The 17,493-nt window shown below is 32.1% G+C and overlaps 1 protein-coding gene across 1 annotated transcript; it reads right to left on the bottom strand.

Annotated features, from left to right (window-relative positions):
- Positions 1-3,792: 3,792 nt before the first annotated feature.
- On the bottom strand, positions 3,793-11,402 carry LOC136229964 (amine oxidase [copper-containing] zeta, peroxisomal-like). The gene is made up of 12 exons (XM_066018850.1): positions 10,842-11,402; positions 10,039-10,151; positions 9,633-9,941; positions 8,605-8,717; positions 8,173-8,503; positions 7,870-8,085; positions 7,545-7,781; positions 6,976-7,161; positions 6,012-6,152; positions 5,091-5,359; positions 4,264-4,345; positions 3,793-4,142 (listed from the first exon to the last, which is right to left on the bottom strand). The coding sequence occupies exons 1-12, from the start codon at positions 11,071-11,073 to the stop codon at positions 4,008-4,010; spliced, it is 2,364 nt and encodes a 787-aa protein (XP_065874922.1). The 5' UTR covers positions 11,074-11,402; the 3' UTR covers positions 3,793-4,007.
- Positions 11,403-17,493: the final 6,091 nt, after the last annotated feature.

Below are 17,493 nucleotides of genomic sequence, written 5' to 3'. Positions count from 1 at the left end.
TTCAGGAACAATATCCACTTGCCACCAAAGTGCAAGTATAAATCACAATAAGTTATCATTCTGCAAATATAATACATGTCATATTAAACAACTAAAAGTGATAGTAAACAAAATCAAGCAATGGCACTAAACAAAACCAACTTGTAATTCCAAAAATATAGTATATATGATATTAAACCACAAAAAGTGATAGTAAACAAAATATAATATGTCATATTATACTTGTCATTGTCCTCTTCGAAGTTCATTGATTCCAAAACAAAAATTTCGTTCTAATTTCTAACAATTCAACTAACTATAAGCAATAACTTCTTTTTATATTCATATTTGGGAAAATAATCATTTGGTCAAAGATCCCAGTGATAAAAACTTGTAAATAAACAAAGAAAAAGATTGAGGTGGATCTCACAATTTGCATAATTTGCTTAGGGCAGAACAATTAACAATTTAGAGCTAGAAAAAGGATATAAATGTAATTTCAAGTGAACTAAATAGGTTTGTATGTAATAATTCCCATGAAGCCACTTTCTATATTTATAGGCATAAGACTATTAACTAATTACAAGTAAAAGCAAAAGTAAGTAAAGTAACTCAATCTCTTTTTATTCATATTCAGCCATGTATACACATCTCATTAAAGTAGTGAGTTGCTAAATACCGCATTTAAATTACTATCACCGCCTCCATTTGGACTTTTTTGCCCTTCTCATAATTTTGATCAAAAACTAAAAATTCTCTTTCCAAAATCATAAACCCGAAAAACAATAATTGAAATTATGAAAATAATTGATGTGTAACAACCTGAACCACGAAAATGGACGATTACGAGTCTGAAACATTAAAATTTACGTTTTTTTTATCAAAGAACTCATGAAAATAATACATATTTTTCACGACGATTTTGTATTTTTGTCACAAAAAATTGGGGAATTTTGCATTTTTCGTCATAAAAAATTGAACGATTTAGTATTTTTCGTCACTAAAAATTTTACGATTTTGCACATTCAAAATTTGGCCTAAACGGATGCGGCATCCGTTCGGCCCATGGTGGGGGCGGACGTGGCACTCCGCCCCACCAATGGTGAGAACGGATGGCGCATCCGCCCGACCCATGGTGGGGGCGGATGCGCCATCCGTTCTCGCCATGGGTCGGTCGGAGTGCCGCGTCCGCCCCCACCATGGGCCGAACGGATGCCGCATCCGTTTAGGCCAAATTTTAAAATTTTCTCTCAAAATTTTTTTCTCAAATTTTGAAACAAAAATTATGCAAAGGGTAAAATTGTCAAAAGGAGGCGGTAGTAAGGAATTTAGGGACGGTAAATAGCAATACCCTTAAAGTATTAGCCTTAGCCACATACTAAATAAAGGACTCACTCACATACTAACCTCCACATTCATGTATATTAGACCCAAAAAATATCATTATTCTATTCAACCAAAATCTCAAAGAAGTATGTACACATATAAATTAGTTAGAATGTTACCTCTATCAATAGAGGAATGGCCGCAGATGATGAATCAATGAGAAATAAACCTAGGAAGGGATTTCAGACTCTTTGAAGGAGAGAAAGAAGATAACTTCAAGGGCTTGGCAAGATGAAAGATATAACCGATTGCTCATCGATTTCATAATTTTTGTTTTAGGGTTTGTTAGATTGAAGTTGTAGATGAAATCAAAGTAAGAGTTGTCGATCTCGTTACTTCTGTTTCAGGTTCAAAATATATGGAAACTGAAGAGACTGGGTTAGTGGTTTTTGTTAATTGATGATCCTGGGTTTTTCTTTTGAAGTTCAACTTGTTTTTTTAATGAATTTCAGATTCTTAGAGTTTTATTTTTTCAATCGCATGACTCAAACAGAAAACATAACTGAGTAAACAATTCTGTTAAGGATGCCTAAATTGGTTTTAGTTGTAAACCTTGAGCCTTTAATTGTGTTATTTTTAATATTGGAGTAATATTGCTCCTGCTTGTCAATATTAGGGGCATTTTTACACCTTATCCCTATCTATTTTATGTGGTAATTGTATATATGTAACTATTGAATTTATAATTTATTAATTAATAATAGATTAAATAAAATATAATTTAAATAGTCATTAATATTTTTTGTCATCTAATTAGTAAAATCAAATTTTATAAAATAATTAATTAATTTTAATATATACTATTTTAGTAAAAAAATAATTTTTTATAATTTACCTGATTACTCTATTCGGGGTTCGCCACACACCCTATAAGTGAATTCTCTTCCAATTACGTGCACTAGGACTCAAATCCAAGATTTCTAATTTAAACGATTTGAAATTTTTATAACTCAATTCAACATTAATTAGTTTAGAAAAATAGTAGAAAATTAGTTAAATATTATATTATTGTTTTTTTTAAAAAGTTACATTATTGACTTTTTAATATATTAATTCTCAAACATTTTGAAACATTATATTTATCATATTTTTTATAATTATCTATTAAAATAGTCTTTTTAATATATATATATATATATATATATATATATATATTACATAAATTAGGAACACCATTATTATATGAAAAATAGATTTCTTATTATTTAAATTAAAGTATTATGTTATTCTAAATACAATTATATATTTTTAATTAAAAATACACTAAATAATCTTTTAAAAAATACATTAAATAATAGTATAATGTTATTATTAATATTAAGTTTTATACTTGAATTTTTTTTTTTAAATTTTGCGCAATGCGCTTACATTAAAGAAGAAAGAAAAATCCCCACCAGACCCGGATGTGATTCGAACCCATGACCTCCCAAGGCATAGGTAAGCTCTCAACCACTAGACTAAGAGCTTCACCACTAGTATAAATAACAAGTTTTATACTTGAATTGCTATAATAAAAAAATTTATATAAAACTTAACTAAAGAACATCTGTAATAAATGGTAAAAGGATAAACTTGTTATTTATATAAAATTTATGAATGAGTAATTAGTTTTATCAAAACTAAATAACTTTAAATTGTGTTTTTTAAAACGGCTTAATATATCATTTATCTTCTGAACTTGTCCAAAAAGATTGATTGGCCCCCTGAACTTTCAAAGTGTCCTGACAGCCCCTGAAGTTGCATAAAATGTTCAGTTAGCCTCCTGAACTTACATAAAATGTAATCAATTGATCACTCGGTTGTAAAAAAGTAAGTTAAACGCGGAAAATGTATTACACGCGTCTTAAAAAAAGTAAAATAATATCAGATATGAGGTTGTAATATTAGAGAATACAAAGTTGATAGCTGAGCAAGTAATAACTTCATTTTTAATCTATTCTTGAATTATGGAATAACATTCTAAGACACGTGGAATGTATTTTCCACATTTAACTTATTTTTTCCCAACCGAGTAATCAATTGATTACATTTTACTCAAGTTCAGAAGGCTAACTGAACATTTTATGCAAATTCAAAGGGCTATCGAAACACATTGAAAGTTCATGGGGTAAATGATGTATTAAGTCTTTTTAAAAGAGATAAACTAACTAGTTAGTGTAATATGTAAAACTCAATGATTAATAAATTATTCAAGTGGTATTATAATTTATAAGAACTTCAATTTATTTATTTAGTGATTCCGGCTTACCATTGAGCCAACCCAGCCCATGGTCACCTGAGTTGCTGACAGCACACACAGGGATACATGGGTCCCCAGATGGTAATGGCTATTCAACCGCACATGCGTCGGCTGATGGTGATGCCATGCTACTTTGCCAAAATCAATGTCATGCTCATGAATAAAGCCAACCAGCCAAAAGGTCTTAGTAATAATAATGGTAGGGGAATAAATAATTACTAATTATTAGGGAAACAAACATTCTTATTCATTGTCAATCATCAACTAACCATGCATTCAAATCCACAGTATATCAACATTAATACAAAGTATCAAACAATCAGCATAGCCATCGCCAACACTGGATGGATAAAAATCCTAAGCTTCTTCTAGAGCTGCAAAAACAACAAAGTTGGGAGTAACTTTAGAGCTTTGCCAGCAACCCATTTTGCAGAGGCTTAACTATGGTATTCTCTTTCACATCATTGTCCTTTGTTTCCATTTCACATGAGCTGGGTGGGACGTCCACTGCTGGAGAGCAGTTGAAGAATCCATGCGGCTGCATTTACAGACGTCAATAAGTTCAGATTTATACCAGAGCATCTGAGGGGTGCCACCCCAAGTTATTCATTTTTTAAATGATGAACATAAAATGTTAAATATGTAGGAGAAGTAAATACCATAAGCATAAAACCAATCCGCTCTACTGGCATTACTGGCCAGTCTTCCAGCCTAGGGACGTGTGTGATCCCAAATACATACCTGCATCAAATAGAACCAAAAACACATATTGGTGAAACTCACACACAAACTGTAAATGTCATATGCTAATAATAGTGACAAAGAACAAAAACATGAAAGAATATTAAGTCACTCTCTCATGGTAATTACTGCAGACAGATCCGTGGAATCCAACCAGTGTTTTAGTTTTCAAGCTCATTAATCCCTCACTATGTTTCATTTCACCATTGTATTTGAAAGTATAGGACCCCCCTTGATGCAGCAGTGGAACGCTGACACCATTTAGGTACTTTTTCAAGGGCTAAATGCATGTAAAGGCCCAAAACTTAGAATAATATGCAGTGGGATACTTCAAGCTCTATCAAGTACCATAAAGAAGAGAAAGAAAGTTGAGAGAAATATGTAAACCATGATCTGAACAACGTTAAAATCAAGAATCATTCACAATAAATATTTAGCATAGTTTCCAACATTCACTGACTTTCATATTTAACATGTCATGCATGGTCCTCAGAAGTTGGGATGTAAAAACGATGAACCAAGATCAGTGGTTTAAAAGCACACTATTTCCATTTCCAAGATAAAAGCATAGTTACCAGAATCAACATGTTTAAATATTTGTGTAGAAGTTTACATATTTAGCATATGATAGAGAGAAAAGGCAACAATCGACTTAGCCAAACAAAAACTACTACAGTTCATATATGAATATAAATTTATGTATGTATGTATGAGTGAAATTAGATAAAATGGAAAATCAACTAACCAAAGAACTACATCAGTTTCTTCCAGGGACCGATTCTGCTTTACCCATGTAGCCAGTCCTTCCCCAACACGTGGATTTTGATTAGGGAACTCTCCTCCAGGAAACATTTGGTCTTTTGAGAAAGGTGTAACCCAAAGATTGTGCTTCAGAAAAGCTGCTCTCCTCAAAAACTTGGCCTCGGGACCAGCTAAGGGCAAACAGTTTGAACCAGGTACCAGCTTGTACCCTGTTAATTGTCCTGTCCTATTGACAGTTCTAGTGTTTCTCACCTGCAAAATGGACATGAGTTCACAAGATTAATAAATTGAAAATTGAAAAAAATGGCAAAGAGGTCATTGTGTGAGGAGACATGTATCAATGCTCAATATTGGTATTGCATCTAGATATCGAAGTTTACAAGATGAGGCTGGACAACATTATAACCAATGAATGTAATGTCAAATACCTTGACTATATTTGGACTGATGAAAATATGAACATGGAAGAAAGTGCATAGCAAAGTAGCTCTATACAACTAAGCAATCAGTTCAGAAGCCCTTCTAAAAGAATCCGACTTCCCATTATAATTAGGGTAAACACTAGCATTTAGATAATAATTCAAGGATCAACTATCTTCAACTGCCACTCCCCAATTATGGGAGCAGTTAACAACTACACCATGTCAATGGAATAATTCTGGTCTGCAACTTGAGTACTGCTTTCAGAGTGCTCCCTTTACAATGGACTCGTTTAAAATCATGCCAAATGAGACTGAAATCACAGTTCCATGCAACATCTTTGTAGAACCATACGTTGATCAGGAAAAGAAACTATAGCATAAGGCATTTGAAAGAGCAAATGCTACAAACAAATGCTACAAACCACACACAGTATGACAATAATGACCCAAAAAAACAGCTCTGCAACTGGAGGAAGCCTTACAATCCAATGGCGGGCTGTAAGAGGATTACAGTCCCGCCTTGCCTGCAATTCTGATCCGAGTAGTGCCTCTTCAGCATAAAATGCATTGTTGTGGATATTGTTCTCCCCAGGTTTCTCAACTTTAACATCCACTTCAACAACCTACAAAAGTGAGAAAAATAGTAAATACAAAACCTAATATCAACATTACATCAATATATAATACTGAAAATAATAATGCAATTTGTTCATATATCCAATATCTTAATTAAAAAAAATATTATTTCAGTAATTCAAAATTAAGTATTCAGAGATGCATATGCTAGTCACACTATTATACAGCTTGCCAAGACACAGCCTTATGGTATTTGAGAAATCCTGCAAACTTTAGAAAATCTTCTTAGTTAATTGCCCCACAATATGAACAAGGATATAAATAGACTTATTATAAATATGAAATGAACACAACGCAGAGGGTCAATATATATATAGGATAAATTTCAATCTTATAACATACATCTTCAAAATGGAACGGTACATACACATGAAAGTATACTGCATTAGGCTTTTCAAAAGGAATTCCAATTTTACCATGCATAGGAACGAAAATCATGGTTCCTATTATTTCCTTGCTGAACATTATTTTGCAACCATCTTTAACTTGTGTGAATCTATGGAAGAAGTCATCAAGAGAAACATGATCCCCAAAATTCAACATATTATATCTTGAATGACTATGGTGATGATAACAATTTTTTGTATTTTCTGCACATCATCTGCAATTGAGCACTTGTGATTATACAGGTTCTATAGCAAGGAAGAATTTACTTAATTATGTTGGTGATGGAACAACTAAAAGTTTAAAGAAGAGAAGTTAAAAAAAAATTCAAACACATATCATTTCCAAACACTACAAGGACCTGGGTAATCTTAACACTTGCAAATTGGGAACATAAATTAAAAGTTTCAAAATTCAGGAGTTTACCTGATTTAAAGCTTCACCAGGTTTGCAATCAACAGCCATGTTCATACGAGCAACAAAAAAATGTTGATGCACTGGTGCATATAAACCCGGAGCGATGGTTGTCCCATATTTTCTGGTCTCTCCAGGTTGCAGTGCTCCTAAGCTAAGGATTCCTGTAAGTTTAACTTCAGCTTCAATTTTCCCGTCCTGTAATAACCACAAAAATATATTACGTCACATCATCATTATATTACTAGAGCATGCAATCTTATCCAAAAGAGTCGCAACTTCAAAGATAGCCAAGTTCTCTAGGGTTAGGCTTAAATCATCATTTCGGGAAATTAGTGCAACCAACGACGAATTTTATCACAAAATCCCATGCTTAGAACCCAACTTGAACCTTTTTCGTTGTTGCACAAATTAAACTGTCAACTGGAGCATATAATCCTATGTTCTGTTGAGTTTATTATTTCCAATAAAAGATCTTCAAATTCACAAAATACAAGGGAAAAAGCTCCAACAAATGGCAAAGGCTAGGCATAATCAGAAATAACACACAATGAAGAATATAGTTTTAACTTCCAACTTGCCTGATAGAAGTGCCAGAAGAATCCATACTCATAATTAGCAACCGTACATATAAAAGACACTGTTAGTCGTCTAGACCTTCGTACTTCTGCTAAGCCAGTTCTCCAGTCTTGATGCTTCCATAAAATTCCATGATCCTCTTCATGCAGGCATACACAATTTTCAATAGTTTCAACACCGCCTGTGAAGTTTGTAAAGTGGGCATCAAAGTATTTGATGAAACCCAAACAATCACAACCCTGCAATGGTAATCTTAGTTATCACACTGCGACAAATCATAAATTACAGTGCAAAGTTTTTAAGCTTTTTTTTTTTTTTTTTGCAGACCTTCTTAAGAGAATGTGCATTTTTACCAAGCCCATCTTCCCCTGCATCAAATGCATTTTTCCTGTAATGTGGGTCATTTGGATCGCCATAAGGAACAACCATCTCCACAAAACTTAACCTGTGGGCAACAGGTCTTCTCCCCCTACTACCATCTACATATGCAACAGAATGTATCACCAGACCCTCTCTGGGAGTGAATCCAATACGAAAATTCCACTGCCATCCAATAAGAACAAATGAGACTTGTGAGTATAATCTTCTTAACTTATTAAAAAAAAATAACATTTACAGATCTGCATGCACCTTTTGCCATTCAACAAAGTGGCCATTGACACGAAAGCTTGGACCTTCAGGCTGAATAATTTGTAAAGGTTTTATATCACTTCGATCGACACCACCCCTTGTTTCACCAGGTGTATAATTCCTCAATGGATCAGCTGGAGGCAAGGGAACAAGTTTGCGATCTTCAAACTCAATCACCTTCATGTTCTGCATATCAACAAGAATATAGATGCCCTCAACTGGTCGTGCATAACCATTCTCCATTGGGCAATCGCTCTCAGTTCTACAGAATATAAGGGGCTTTGCAAGTCTTTTGCTTGGAGCATCAGCATCACTGTGATAACCTACACACCTGCAGCATAAAGAAGAATCGCAATACATCAACAAAAGAAAAACATATGAGAGCACCATCCATCACAACTGTAAAGAAATCACACTTATCTGGCTGCTTACCAGGCATCAACCATTACGAGTTCCATGTCTTCAATACCTCTTTTCTTCATTGCTTCTCTAAATGGAGGGAAATCTTTTACAACTGCTTCACATTCAGCATATTCAACAGCATCCTGACAGCAAAGAAAGAAAGAAAGAAAAAGGGAAAAACAAGTGTCAAAACCCAACTGATAATATCAGACAGCAATTGATACTCGGGATATAAATAGATAACCACATCATAGAGACATGAAAACAAATGGGATTAGGCTTAATACATTATTTGCCCAATGAATTTGTCCAAAAAGCTTGATTGGCCTCCTAAACTTTCAAAGTGTCCCGATAGCCCCCTCTCAACTTGCATAAAATGTCCAAATCGCCCCCTCAACTTGCTAAAATGTAATCAATTAATCACTCGGTTGCTAAACAGTAAGCTACATGTGGAAGACGTGTTGCACGCGCCTTAGAATGTTATTACATAATTTACAGAATAGATTAAAACATATTAAAAAAATGAAGTTTTTACTTGCTCAACTGTAACACTTGTCTTCTCTAATATTAGAATGGCATACCCCGACCTTGGCCGTTTTACTTTTCCAAGATGCGTGCAACACACCTTTTATATGTAACTTACTTTTTTGCAGCCGAGTGATTAATTTATTACGGTTTACGCTTGTTGAGGAGGCTATCTGAACATTTTATACAAGTTGAGGAGGCTATCGGTATACTTTGAAAGTTCAAGGGGCCAATTAACCTTTTTGGACAAGTTCAAGGGGCAAGTGATGTATTAAGCCAATGGGATTACAACAAACTTCACTTTTTACAATTAAAAATGTTTGTGTTTGCAAAATAGGGGCATAATTCTTCCAAGATTCGTTTTCAATCATACAACATCTACAACCAGAATCATTTTGTGCTTATTGAGAACTCAAGCCTGGTCTTATTGGAAAGGTAACAAGTGAACATCACTCTTCATTATGTCTTAAATTGTCTTAAATGCAACAAGAAAATAAAAAATAGGAAGAAATGGCAAGAGGTTAGGAAAAAACCATTGGAGGCTGAACATCTGGAACAACTTCTGATGAAATTACTTTTCCCCTGTGATGTCCACCTCTTGTTACTGCATGGACTTCTGATAGCTCCACGATCCATACACTTGTGTCATTAGACCTTTTATTGAAAACAACCAGTCTAGCTCTTCTTGGAGGCAATTTAGTAGGAATTACAGGGCCACCACCTTTTAATCTAGGCAGCAACGAGGGCTGGAAAGGTGGGAAAAAGTATGCATCTGCCAATGCAACAACATTTTTTTCTGGTTCCAAAAGAACCACCTCCATGAAGCGCATGCTATCTCTGACCTGAAAGATTGAATGTTAATCAGCTCATAATCTTGAAAGTACAAAAATCAGCAAGATATTCAGAAAAACCAACAGGGGTCATAGTATATTTCACAACCTCAGGAGTGGCTCCAGCAGCCCGCACAGTTGCTACTGCTACAGATATTTCAGCAGCAGTCAAAGGATCCAAAGGATGACTGGTTTGAGCCCTCAACATGACTGGGATGCTCGCTGGACAATGGAACAAAAAAGATCCATCTTAGTTAAAGCCATTGCAACAATGTTATCAAACTTTCATGAAATTTTTTAACAGAATAGATATCATCTTATTGCGCATTAAAATAAATTGAATATTAATTGGTTGACATGAAAGTTATAAAAAGACATAGCTGACTCTAAAAGTCAAAGCAGACTTGTATACTTGGATGAAAGGTCATCTCAGAAGTCAAAAGAGGCAGTGTTAGGTGAATGTTAGGTCTACCTCACATCATCTCCGTGAACAATCTTTATCCACAATTTGCACAGCCACCGTGAAATGGTAGCTCACATAGCATTTCAAATTCATCAAGGCTATAAGCCTAACTGAAATCTTGAATATAGTTTATTACAAATCCACTTAGCAACTGAAAGCCGCACGAATATTCTTATTTATATTTTTTTTTTTTTAAGCATGCACCAGATGCTCTCTATCGACAAGAAATTTCACAATTAAAAATCAAAGGAAAAAAACACGATCAGCGATTTTGCTCGACACTTCAAATTTACACAATCTGTTTATCGAGTAGAATGATTCATTTTTACAGAGTACTTAAACGAATGGACCGACGTAATTACGACTGCCTCAATCTCACTATCTCAGTCAGTCACCACATAAGCACTCATGTATTACTAAAAATATCCGCAAAAGGGAAGAGAAAATACCTTTGGTGGTGGCGTTAGTGGAAGGTTCGGGAAGCGAATCAACAGGACGAATCAAGGACGCGATGGCAGCTTTCTTGCCAAGTTGATCCTGGGATGGACGATCGGTCCAATCCTGAACGGCATTCGCGACGACAGCTGACGGCGCTGAAGCCGCCTCTCGGCGAACGGAAGCCGAGTCACTCTGAGCGAAGCAACAAGAAGGAGACGTCGTTTTTTGCGTAGTTGAGGCCATTGTAGAGGGTTCGCGAGTTCGCCAATTCCACCAAGATAAGTCTCTATACAATCTACTGACATACAGCAATTCTCTTCTTCACCTCTTTCCACCTCTCTCCCTCTCTTTACCCCCTTTAACTGTACCACTGCCCTCTTTCCGATCAAAATACCACTACTTCACTAAACAAGAAAAGATCAAAAGCTTCCAGAAACCGCAAAATCAGTCGAATCAATATTGAATCAATGCAAAATATAGAGAGAGAAAACAGAGAGTGATTTGGAGGTTATAGACAGGTAGAGAGAGAAATAGCTATGGAGGAGAGGGGGAGGGAGAGAGTAGGAAGCGAAGAGGGGTTATATATAACAGGGGGCGAACCACGTGCATTGATACAACTTGACGCTTGTTTATTAGTACTAGTAATTTTTTTAATTTTTATTTTCTTTTGGTTGATGAATTTATTTCAGTACTAGAGTACAAATAGTAAAATTCAAGTCTCAAGAAGATAAAGAGAGAGAGAGGGGGGGGTACTTTTATAAAATTTGAGGGCCTTATCAATGGGACCCTACATAATAAGATAAGCAGTAGGGGTGATAAGGAGGATGTGCATGTGCTAATGGACATACATTAGGGTCCAAAACTGATTTTTCATATTTGCTTGATAAGGCCAATTTATCATTTTATTTTTGTATAAGGACCTTTAGTTTACTATATTTTGTGACTTTTACTAGTGTAATATCAATTCAGAAAAGAAAGGAAAGCAATATCTGTATCTATACTATATATATATATAATAGCGGAAATAGAGAGAATTTACAAGAAGTGTTTTAAAGTCTTTTTTGCTTAGTTGGTATCGTAGAAGAAAAAAAAAATAAGTTTTTTTATAAAAAAAATAATAAATGAGTTAATGAGAGCAGATAGAATTTACAAGAAGTGTTTTAAAGTTTTTTTTGCTTAGTTGGCATCGTATGAGCAAAAAAAAATAAATAAGTTTTTTTAAAAAAAAAAGAATAAATGAGTTAATTAGAGCAGAGAGAATTTACAAGAAGTGTTTTAAAGTCTTTTTTGCTTAGTTGGCATCGTAGGAGCAAAAAAAATAAATAAGTTTTTTTAAAAAATTAAAAAGAATAAATGAGTTAATGAGCTTTTATTATCTTTATATCATAAGTACTATATTAATACAGTATTTATTGTCAATTATTAGCCCATTAATTAAAGTAATAAAAGAAAGTATGAGTTACAAGAAGATGAAAAAATATTGAGCGAAAGAAATCCAAAAGTCACGAATAAACCTATATATAAAGCATGATATATAGTATTTCATAATTGTATTAATTGGTCACCGAAAATCAAAGATCTCCTTTAATTTTGATTATGTATTAGTTTTGTTCTTAATCTTATAATTTTGTTTTTCACCCCATATTGTAGGGTGGATCTCGAAAGATATGAAAGACCTCCCTCCAAGCCGTACATACGACTTTCATCGAATACGGCTTTCCACAGAATTCTATATGTATCTATGAGATCGAGTATGGAATTCTATTTACTCACTTTAAATTCGGGAAACACAAAAGTGTCAAAAATTACAAGAAATTCTTATGTTTCTCAAGGTAATTATTTAATTTTTTCATATGTTGTAGTTATTTTTATTCTCAATTGTGTTGTTGTTTTATTTTTATTATAGTTTCGTCTTCCAGAGATGAAATTCCATTTCTGTCGTTACTCAGGTTCCACACCTCTCGCTACCTTATCCATGTTTTTTTTATTTGTCTTTTTTTCCAAATGACTAAAATAAAGATTTTGTATATTTGCATTCTTTTTTAGTATATGTTGCTAGGTGTTATCGTTTCGATTGTTAACTCTAACTAAAATTTAGATTTTTGACTTTATATGAACTCAATTTTTAGCTTTAATTGAAGTTAGATTAATTTTTCTAATTCGGAACGAGTTGAAATCCATTCATTTTTCTAGTTTGAGTTTATCTAACTGATATCGATTGTATTTTTTATTTTTATGCATTTTGGTACAAATAGATATAAAGTTTCACACAGTAGTTGTTCATTGAAGTTTGAGACATATTGAATAAAATATTGAAAAGGTATTGAATTACAATAAAGTTTATTTCAATTATAAATTATGTTAATTATCATTATTATTATTATTATTATTATTATTATTATTATCAACAAGTTATTTTTTCTGAGTTTTCTAGACAAAGAGATTGTAAGCGTCTAATACACTTGGTAAGATGTTTATTCTTGAAGAATTTGGATTATGCTAGATACGAATTCAAAATAAATGTAAATAAAAAAAATGATGCTCAAAATCCTAAAAATGTACATTAATTATGGGACATTGAGATAATTGCTTTTGCAACATTGGTTTATATAGTTTTTAACTATTATATTGTGGTTTGTACAAAATTGTTAGTATTTCAAGAGTTTTTAACATATGAAAATGAAACATGATCATAGGACAAGTTGTTGCAAAATATTAATTAAAAAATATTATTATTTGAATCTCTTCAAATTCTCAAATGTTGGAGCATAATGATTCTAATTAATAGAATTAATTTCACATATTAATTATAAAACGTTTATTTTGTACTAAGTGGTTACAATTGCGATTTAATTCTGTTTAACTAAAATTAATTTATGAACTTAATACTTCATTAAGAAAAACTAAATTTTTTAATTAATGGGCAAAAAATATTTCCACTCTCCTCTTTATATACTTATAGCTTGACATTCTCTCTTATTTTTGAAAAAAAAACGAGAGGAAGATAGTTCTCTCCTAATTATCTTTTTTGTCCCTTCATTTTTGTTTTTTATTCTTTTGTTTGTTTTTCTTGCTTACGAAATTCAAGAATATATAATTATTAGAAAATATTGATAAAGTCAAATAAGTGATATCTGCGAGCGTGACTGATATTCTATACAGTAAAAGAATGAAGAATAAATTGATTGAATGTCATGATGAGATATTACGAGATGAAAATAGGAGAAATCATCACCTTAAGCTGATTCAATTGGATATATTGGGTTATTGTAGCAGAATGAATAATTGAATTCGAATACTTGGTGATCATGAAATTTCATCAAGCAAAATGATTATCATCAAGATGAATTTGTGACCAATTCTTATGAATTTTATTTTTTCATATGTAACATATTGAATTGATAAAACTTCTTCATGTGCAACATTAGAAAAGTATTGATTGTAATAGTTTATAGCATAATATATTAATGTTGCCTCCATTTTAACATAGATTGTAATTCTTTTGTATCGTAAATATAATATTCATTTTTATTGTAGTTTAATTCAAGTTTTGTTTTTTTATTAAAGATTGGTTAGCGAGGAAGGGTAAGCGGCAAACATCCCAGCTATGCTGGCATCCCCACCACAGACCCAAAAAAGTATTAATTCAATTTTTGTTTAACATAGATTGTAATTCTTTTGTATCGTAAATATATATTCAATTTTAATTGTAGTTTAATTCAATTTTTGATTTTTCATTATATTCTAACATATTTCTTAATTTATCTTCTATTTTATTATTATTGTTTCACAGAATTTCAGTTATAAAAAAATATGAAAATGTATTAAAATTACTAAAAAGTACAAATCATTGAATTTTGTAAAAATAAATAAATCATTCACCTTTAATTAAAATTCTATAAAAAAAAAGTAATCAATTATTTTCAAAATTAATTTAATTTAATTTGAATTATCAATAAAATATATATATATTAATTTCAAATATACATTATATAAAAAAAATTCATAGCATGATATAAAAATTATAAAAATTATATCTAACCTAATATATATTTAATAGATATAATAAAATAACTTACAAAATATCTCAATGAAACAAATTATATGAGAATAAAAAATCTGTAAGAATACGTTCAAATTCCATTCATTTAACTTTAATAAATAGCATTAAAACCAATATTATTGAAAAAATTATATTTATATTTAATAGATATAATAAAATAAGGGGTTGTCAAGTTGAATACGGATGGCTCCTGCCTTAGTAATGGCAGAATTGCTGCTGGTGGAGTTCTTCGGGATGCTGGTGGCGCCTGGCTGGCTGGGTTTACCCATAACTTAGGTACGGGCTCCTCCTTTACTGCAGAGCTCTGGGGGATCTTGTCTGGCATTAAACTCGCCATTCGCATGGGTGTTAAAAGACTTTCGGTGGAGTCTGACAATTTGGAGGCTATCAACAGGATTTCGGATAGACAGGCTGTTTGTCTTAAGAGTCAGAATCTCATTAAAGCCATCTTGAGGCTTCGTCCTGCCTTCGATTCTCTTACCTTATCCCATATTTATAGGGAGCAAAACCGCGTGGCGGATCGCTTGGCAGCTGCTGGGCATGGGGGAATGTTAGGTGTTTCTACCCTTTCCGTTCCTCCTTCTTTTCTGTTACCTTCTCTTCTTGAGGATAGGATTGGGGTCAGTCTTCCTAGACTGATCCCGGGTTAGGTTTTTGTTTGTTTGTTTTTTTTCTTCCCTTCTTACCAAAAAAAAAAAAAATAACTTACAAAATATCACAACAAAAAAATTAAATAACGACAAAAAATATGTAAGGATCCATTCAAAATCCATTTATTTAACTTCAATAAATAGCATTAAAATCAATATAACCGTATTTTTTTATGACGCACTAGCAAAAAAATATGTAAGATCAATCAAATTCCATTCATTTAATTTTAATAAATAGCATTAAAAGTAATTGAAAAAAATTATATTTATATTTAATAGATATAATAAACTCACTTACAAAATATTGCAATGAAAACAAATTATATAACGATAAAAAATATTAAATGATCTATTCAAATTTCATTCATTTAACTTTAATAAATAGCACTATAACCAATAGAGATAAAAAAAATTATAATACATTTAATTTTTTATTATAATAATTAACACAATATTTAAACCTCCAAACTACTATATAAACTAATTTTTTTTTTAAAAAAATACATGCTTATTTCAAAATCATGGATTTATCAAAGATTCTTGAAAACACGATAAAAAGAATTTTGAGGAGAGCTAGAATTTGATTGAAAAAACATCACCACAAAGTGTAGTAAATATTTTAAAATTGCAAGTAAGAACCCTTGCAAACATGTCAACATGACCAATAGATTATGACTTCAACAACTTCCAAAACTTATTATCAAGCAATTATAAAGATATATATGTTAATTTATTTACAATTTGTAAATTTAAATTATTTCAAAACAAAATATTAATATCACTACATGTAAATGATATAAATTTAAAAAAAAATGAAAATGTTGTAAAAAAAAATTATCCACCCATGCAACGCGCGGGCACAATACTAGTTGATTAGTAATATGATATTACAAGAATACAAAACAAAATTGCATAACGTCCTTAAACTTTCAGATTAACAAAAAATCGGATAAAAGAGAAAGTTGAGGCTTGTACTGGACACCAACTTAAGAAAAGTAGATTTTATTATTGTTGGTAATCGTTTTCTAAGATACAATAGATACGTTCGTCGAACTCTATCCATGAGTAATGAATTTCCATCAGAATAATAAGAACAAACGAACATAAGGAACAAAGGAGAACAGATAAAATTAGAGGAGAAACGAATTGCAAAACTGTCTGCTAATATTTTATGTTCAGTAATTCGAAAAAATGAAGGATAACCATTCAAATAGGGGGACTCAAGAAAACTTTTAGAATTAATAGTAAAAAGTAAAAAAAAAATTAAATTATTGCTCTCCCCTTAGGTTTTCCAGAGGAACGACACCCCCCTCTCCAAGGGGCGGATGTAGGGGGGTCAAAAGGGGCAATAAAAAAAATTTAGTCCAAAACGACGACGTTTTTCCTTGTGGGTTTTTGATATAAAAAGAAGGGGTAATGTGCAAAAATACCCCTAACGTTTTGGGTCAGGAGCAATTTTACCCCTACCATTTAAAATGGTGCAATTTTATCCCTAATGTTGGAAGCCAAGAGCAATTTTACCCCCAACGTTGATAAATTGGGTCAATTTGAGAAATAATTCATCAAAGTGTCTTCTCGGTCATGAATCTTGTCATCTACACTTCACACATGCGTTATTTTATCAGTAACAAATCACAAACATATGTTGGGATGTGAAAAAAATAAGAAAAAAATATTAAAAATATACTGTCTTTTGTACGAATTAGACAAAAAAAAATCAAAAAATTCACCGAATTTATACATATTAATCTCTAATTTTATTATTAAATTACAAAAAACATTATATCCTTTTTTAGAACAAATTGATATGCAATTGGTGCAAAATAAAGAAAAAAATGATTGTATTTTATAATAGTGTCTGAAATTGATCAAATTTATCAACGTTAGGGGTAAAATTGCTACTAACTACAAACATTAGGGGTAAATTTGCACCATTTTAGACGTTAGGGG

The sequence above is a fragment of the Euphorbia lathyris genome, chromosome 1 (genome assembly GCF_963576675.1).
Source record: "Euphorbia lathyris chromosome 1, ddEupLath1.1, whole genome shotgun sequence".
Taxonomy (NCBI): domain Eukaryota; kingdom Viridiplantae; phylum Streptophyta; class Magnoliopsida; order Malpighiales; family Euphorbiaceae; genus Euphorbia; species Euphorbia lathyris.
This window is presented reverse-complemented; position numbering and strand designations above follow the sequence as displayed.

Bases quoted from the DNA above. Each gene is read 5' to 3' on its own strand.
- LOC136229964 (XM_066018850.1), bottom strand. From the start codon at position 11,073: ATGGCCTCAACTACGCAAAAAACGACGTCTCCTTCTTGTTGCTTCGCT. The intron at 8,718-9,632 runs GTTTTTTCCTAA...CTTTGCTGTCAG, and splicing joins CAGATGTTCAGCCTCCAATG to GATGCTGTTGAATATGCTGA. The intron at 8,504-8,604 runs GTAAGCAGCCAG...TTTATGCTGCAG, and splicing joins CTCGTAATGGTTGATGCCTG to GTGTGTAGGTTATCACAGTG.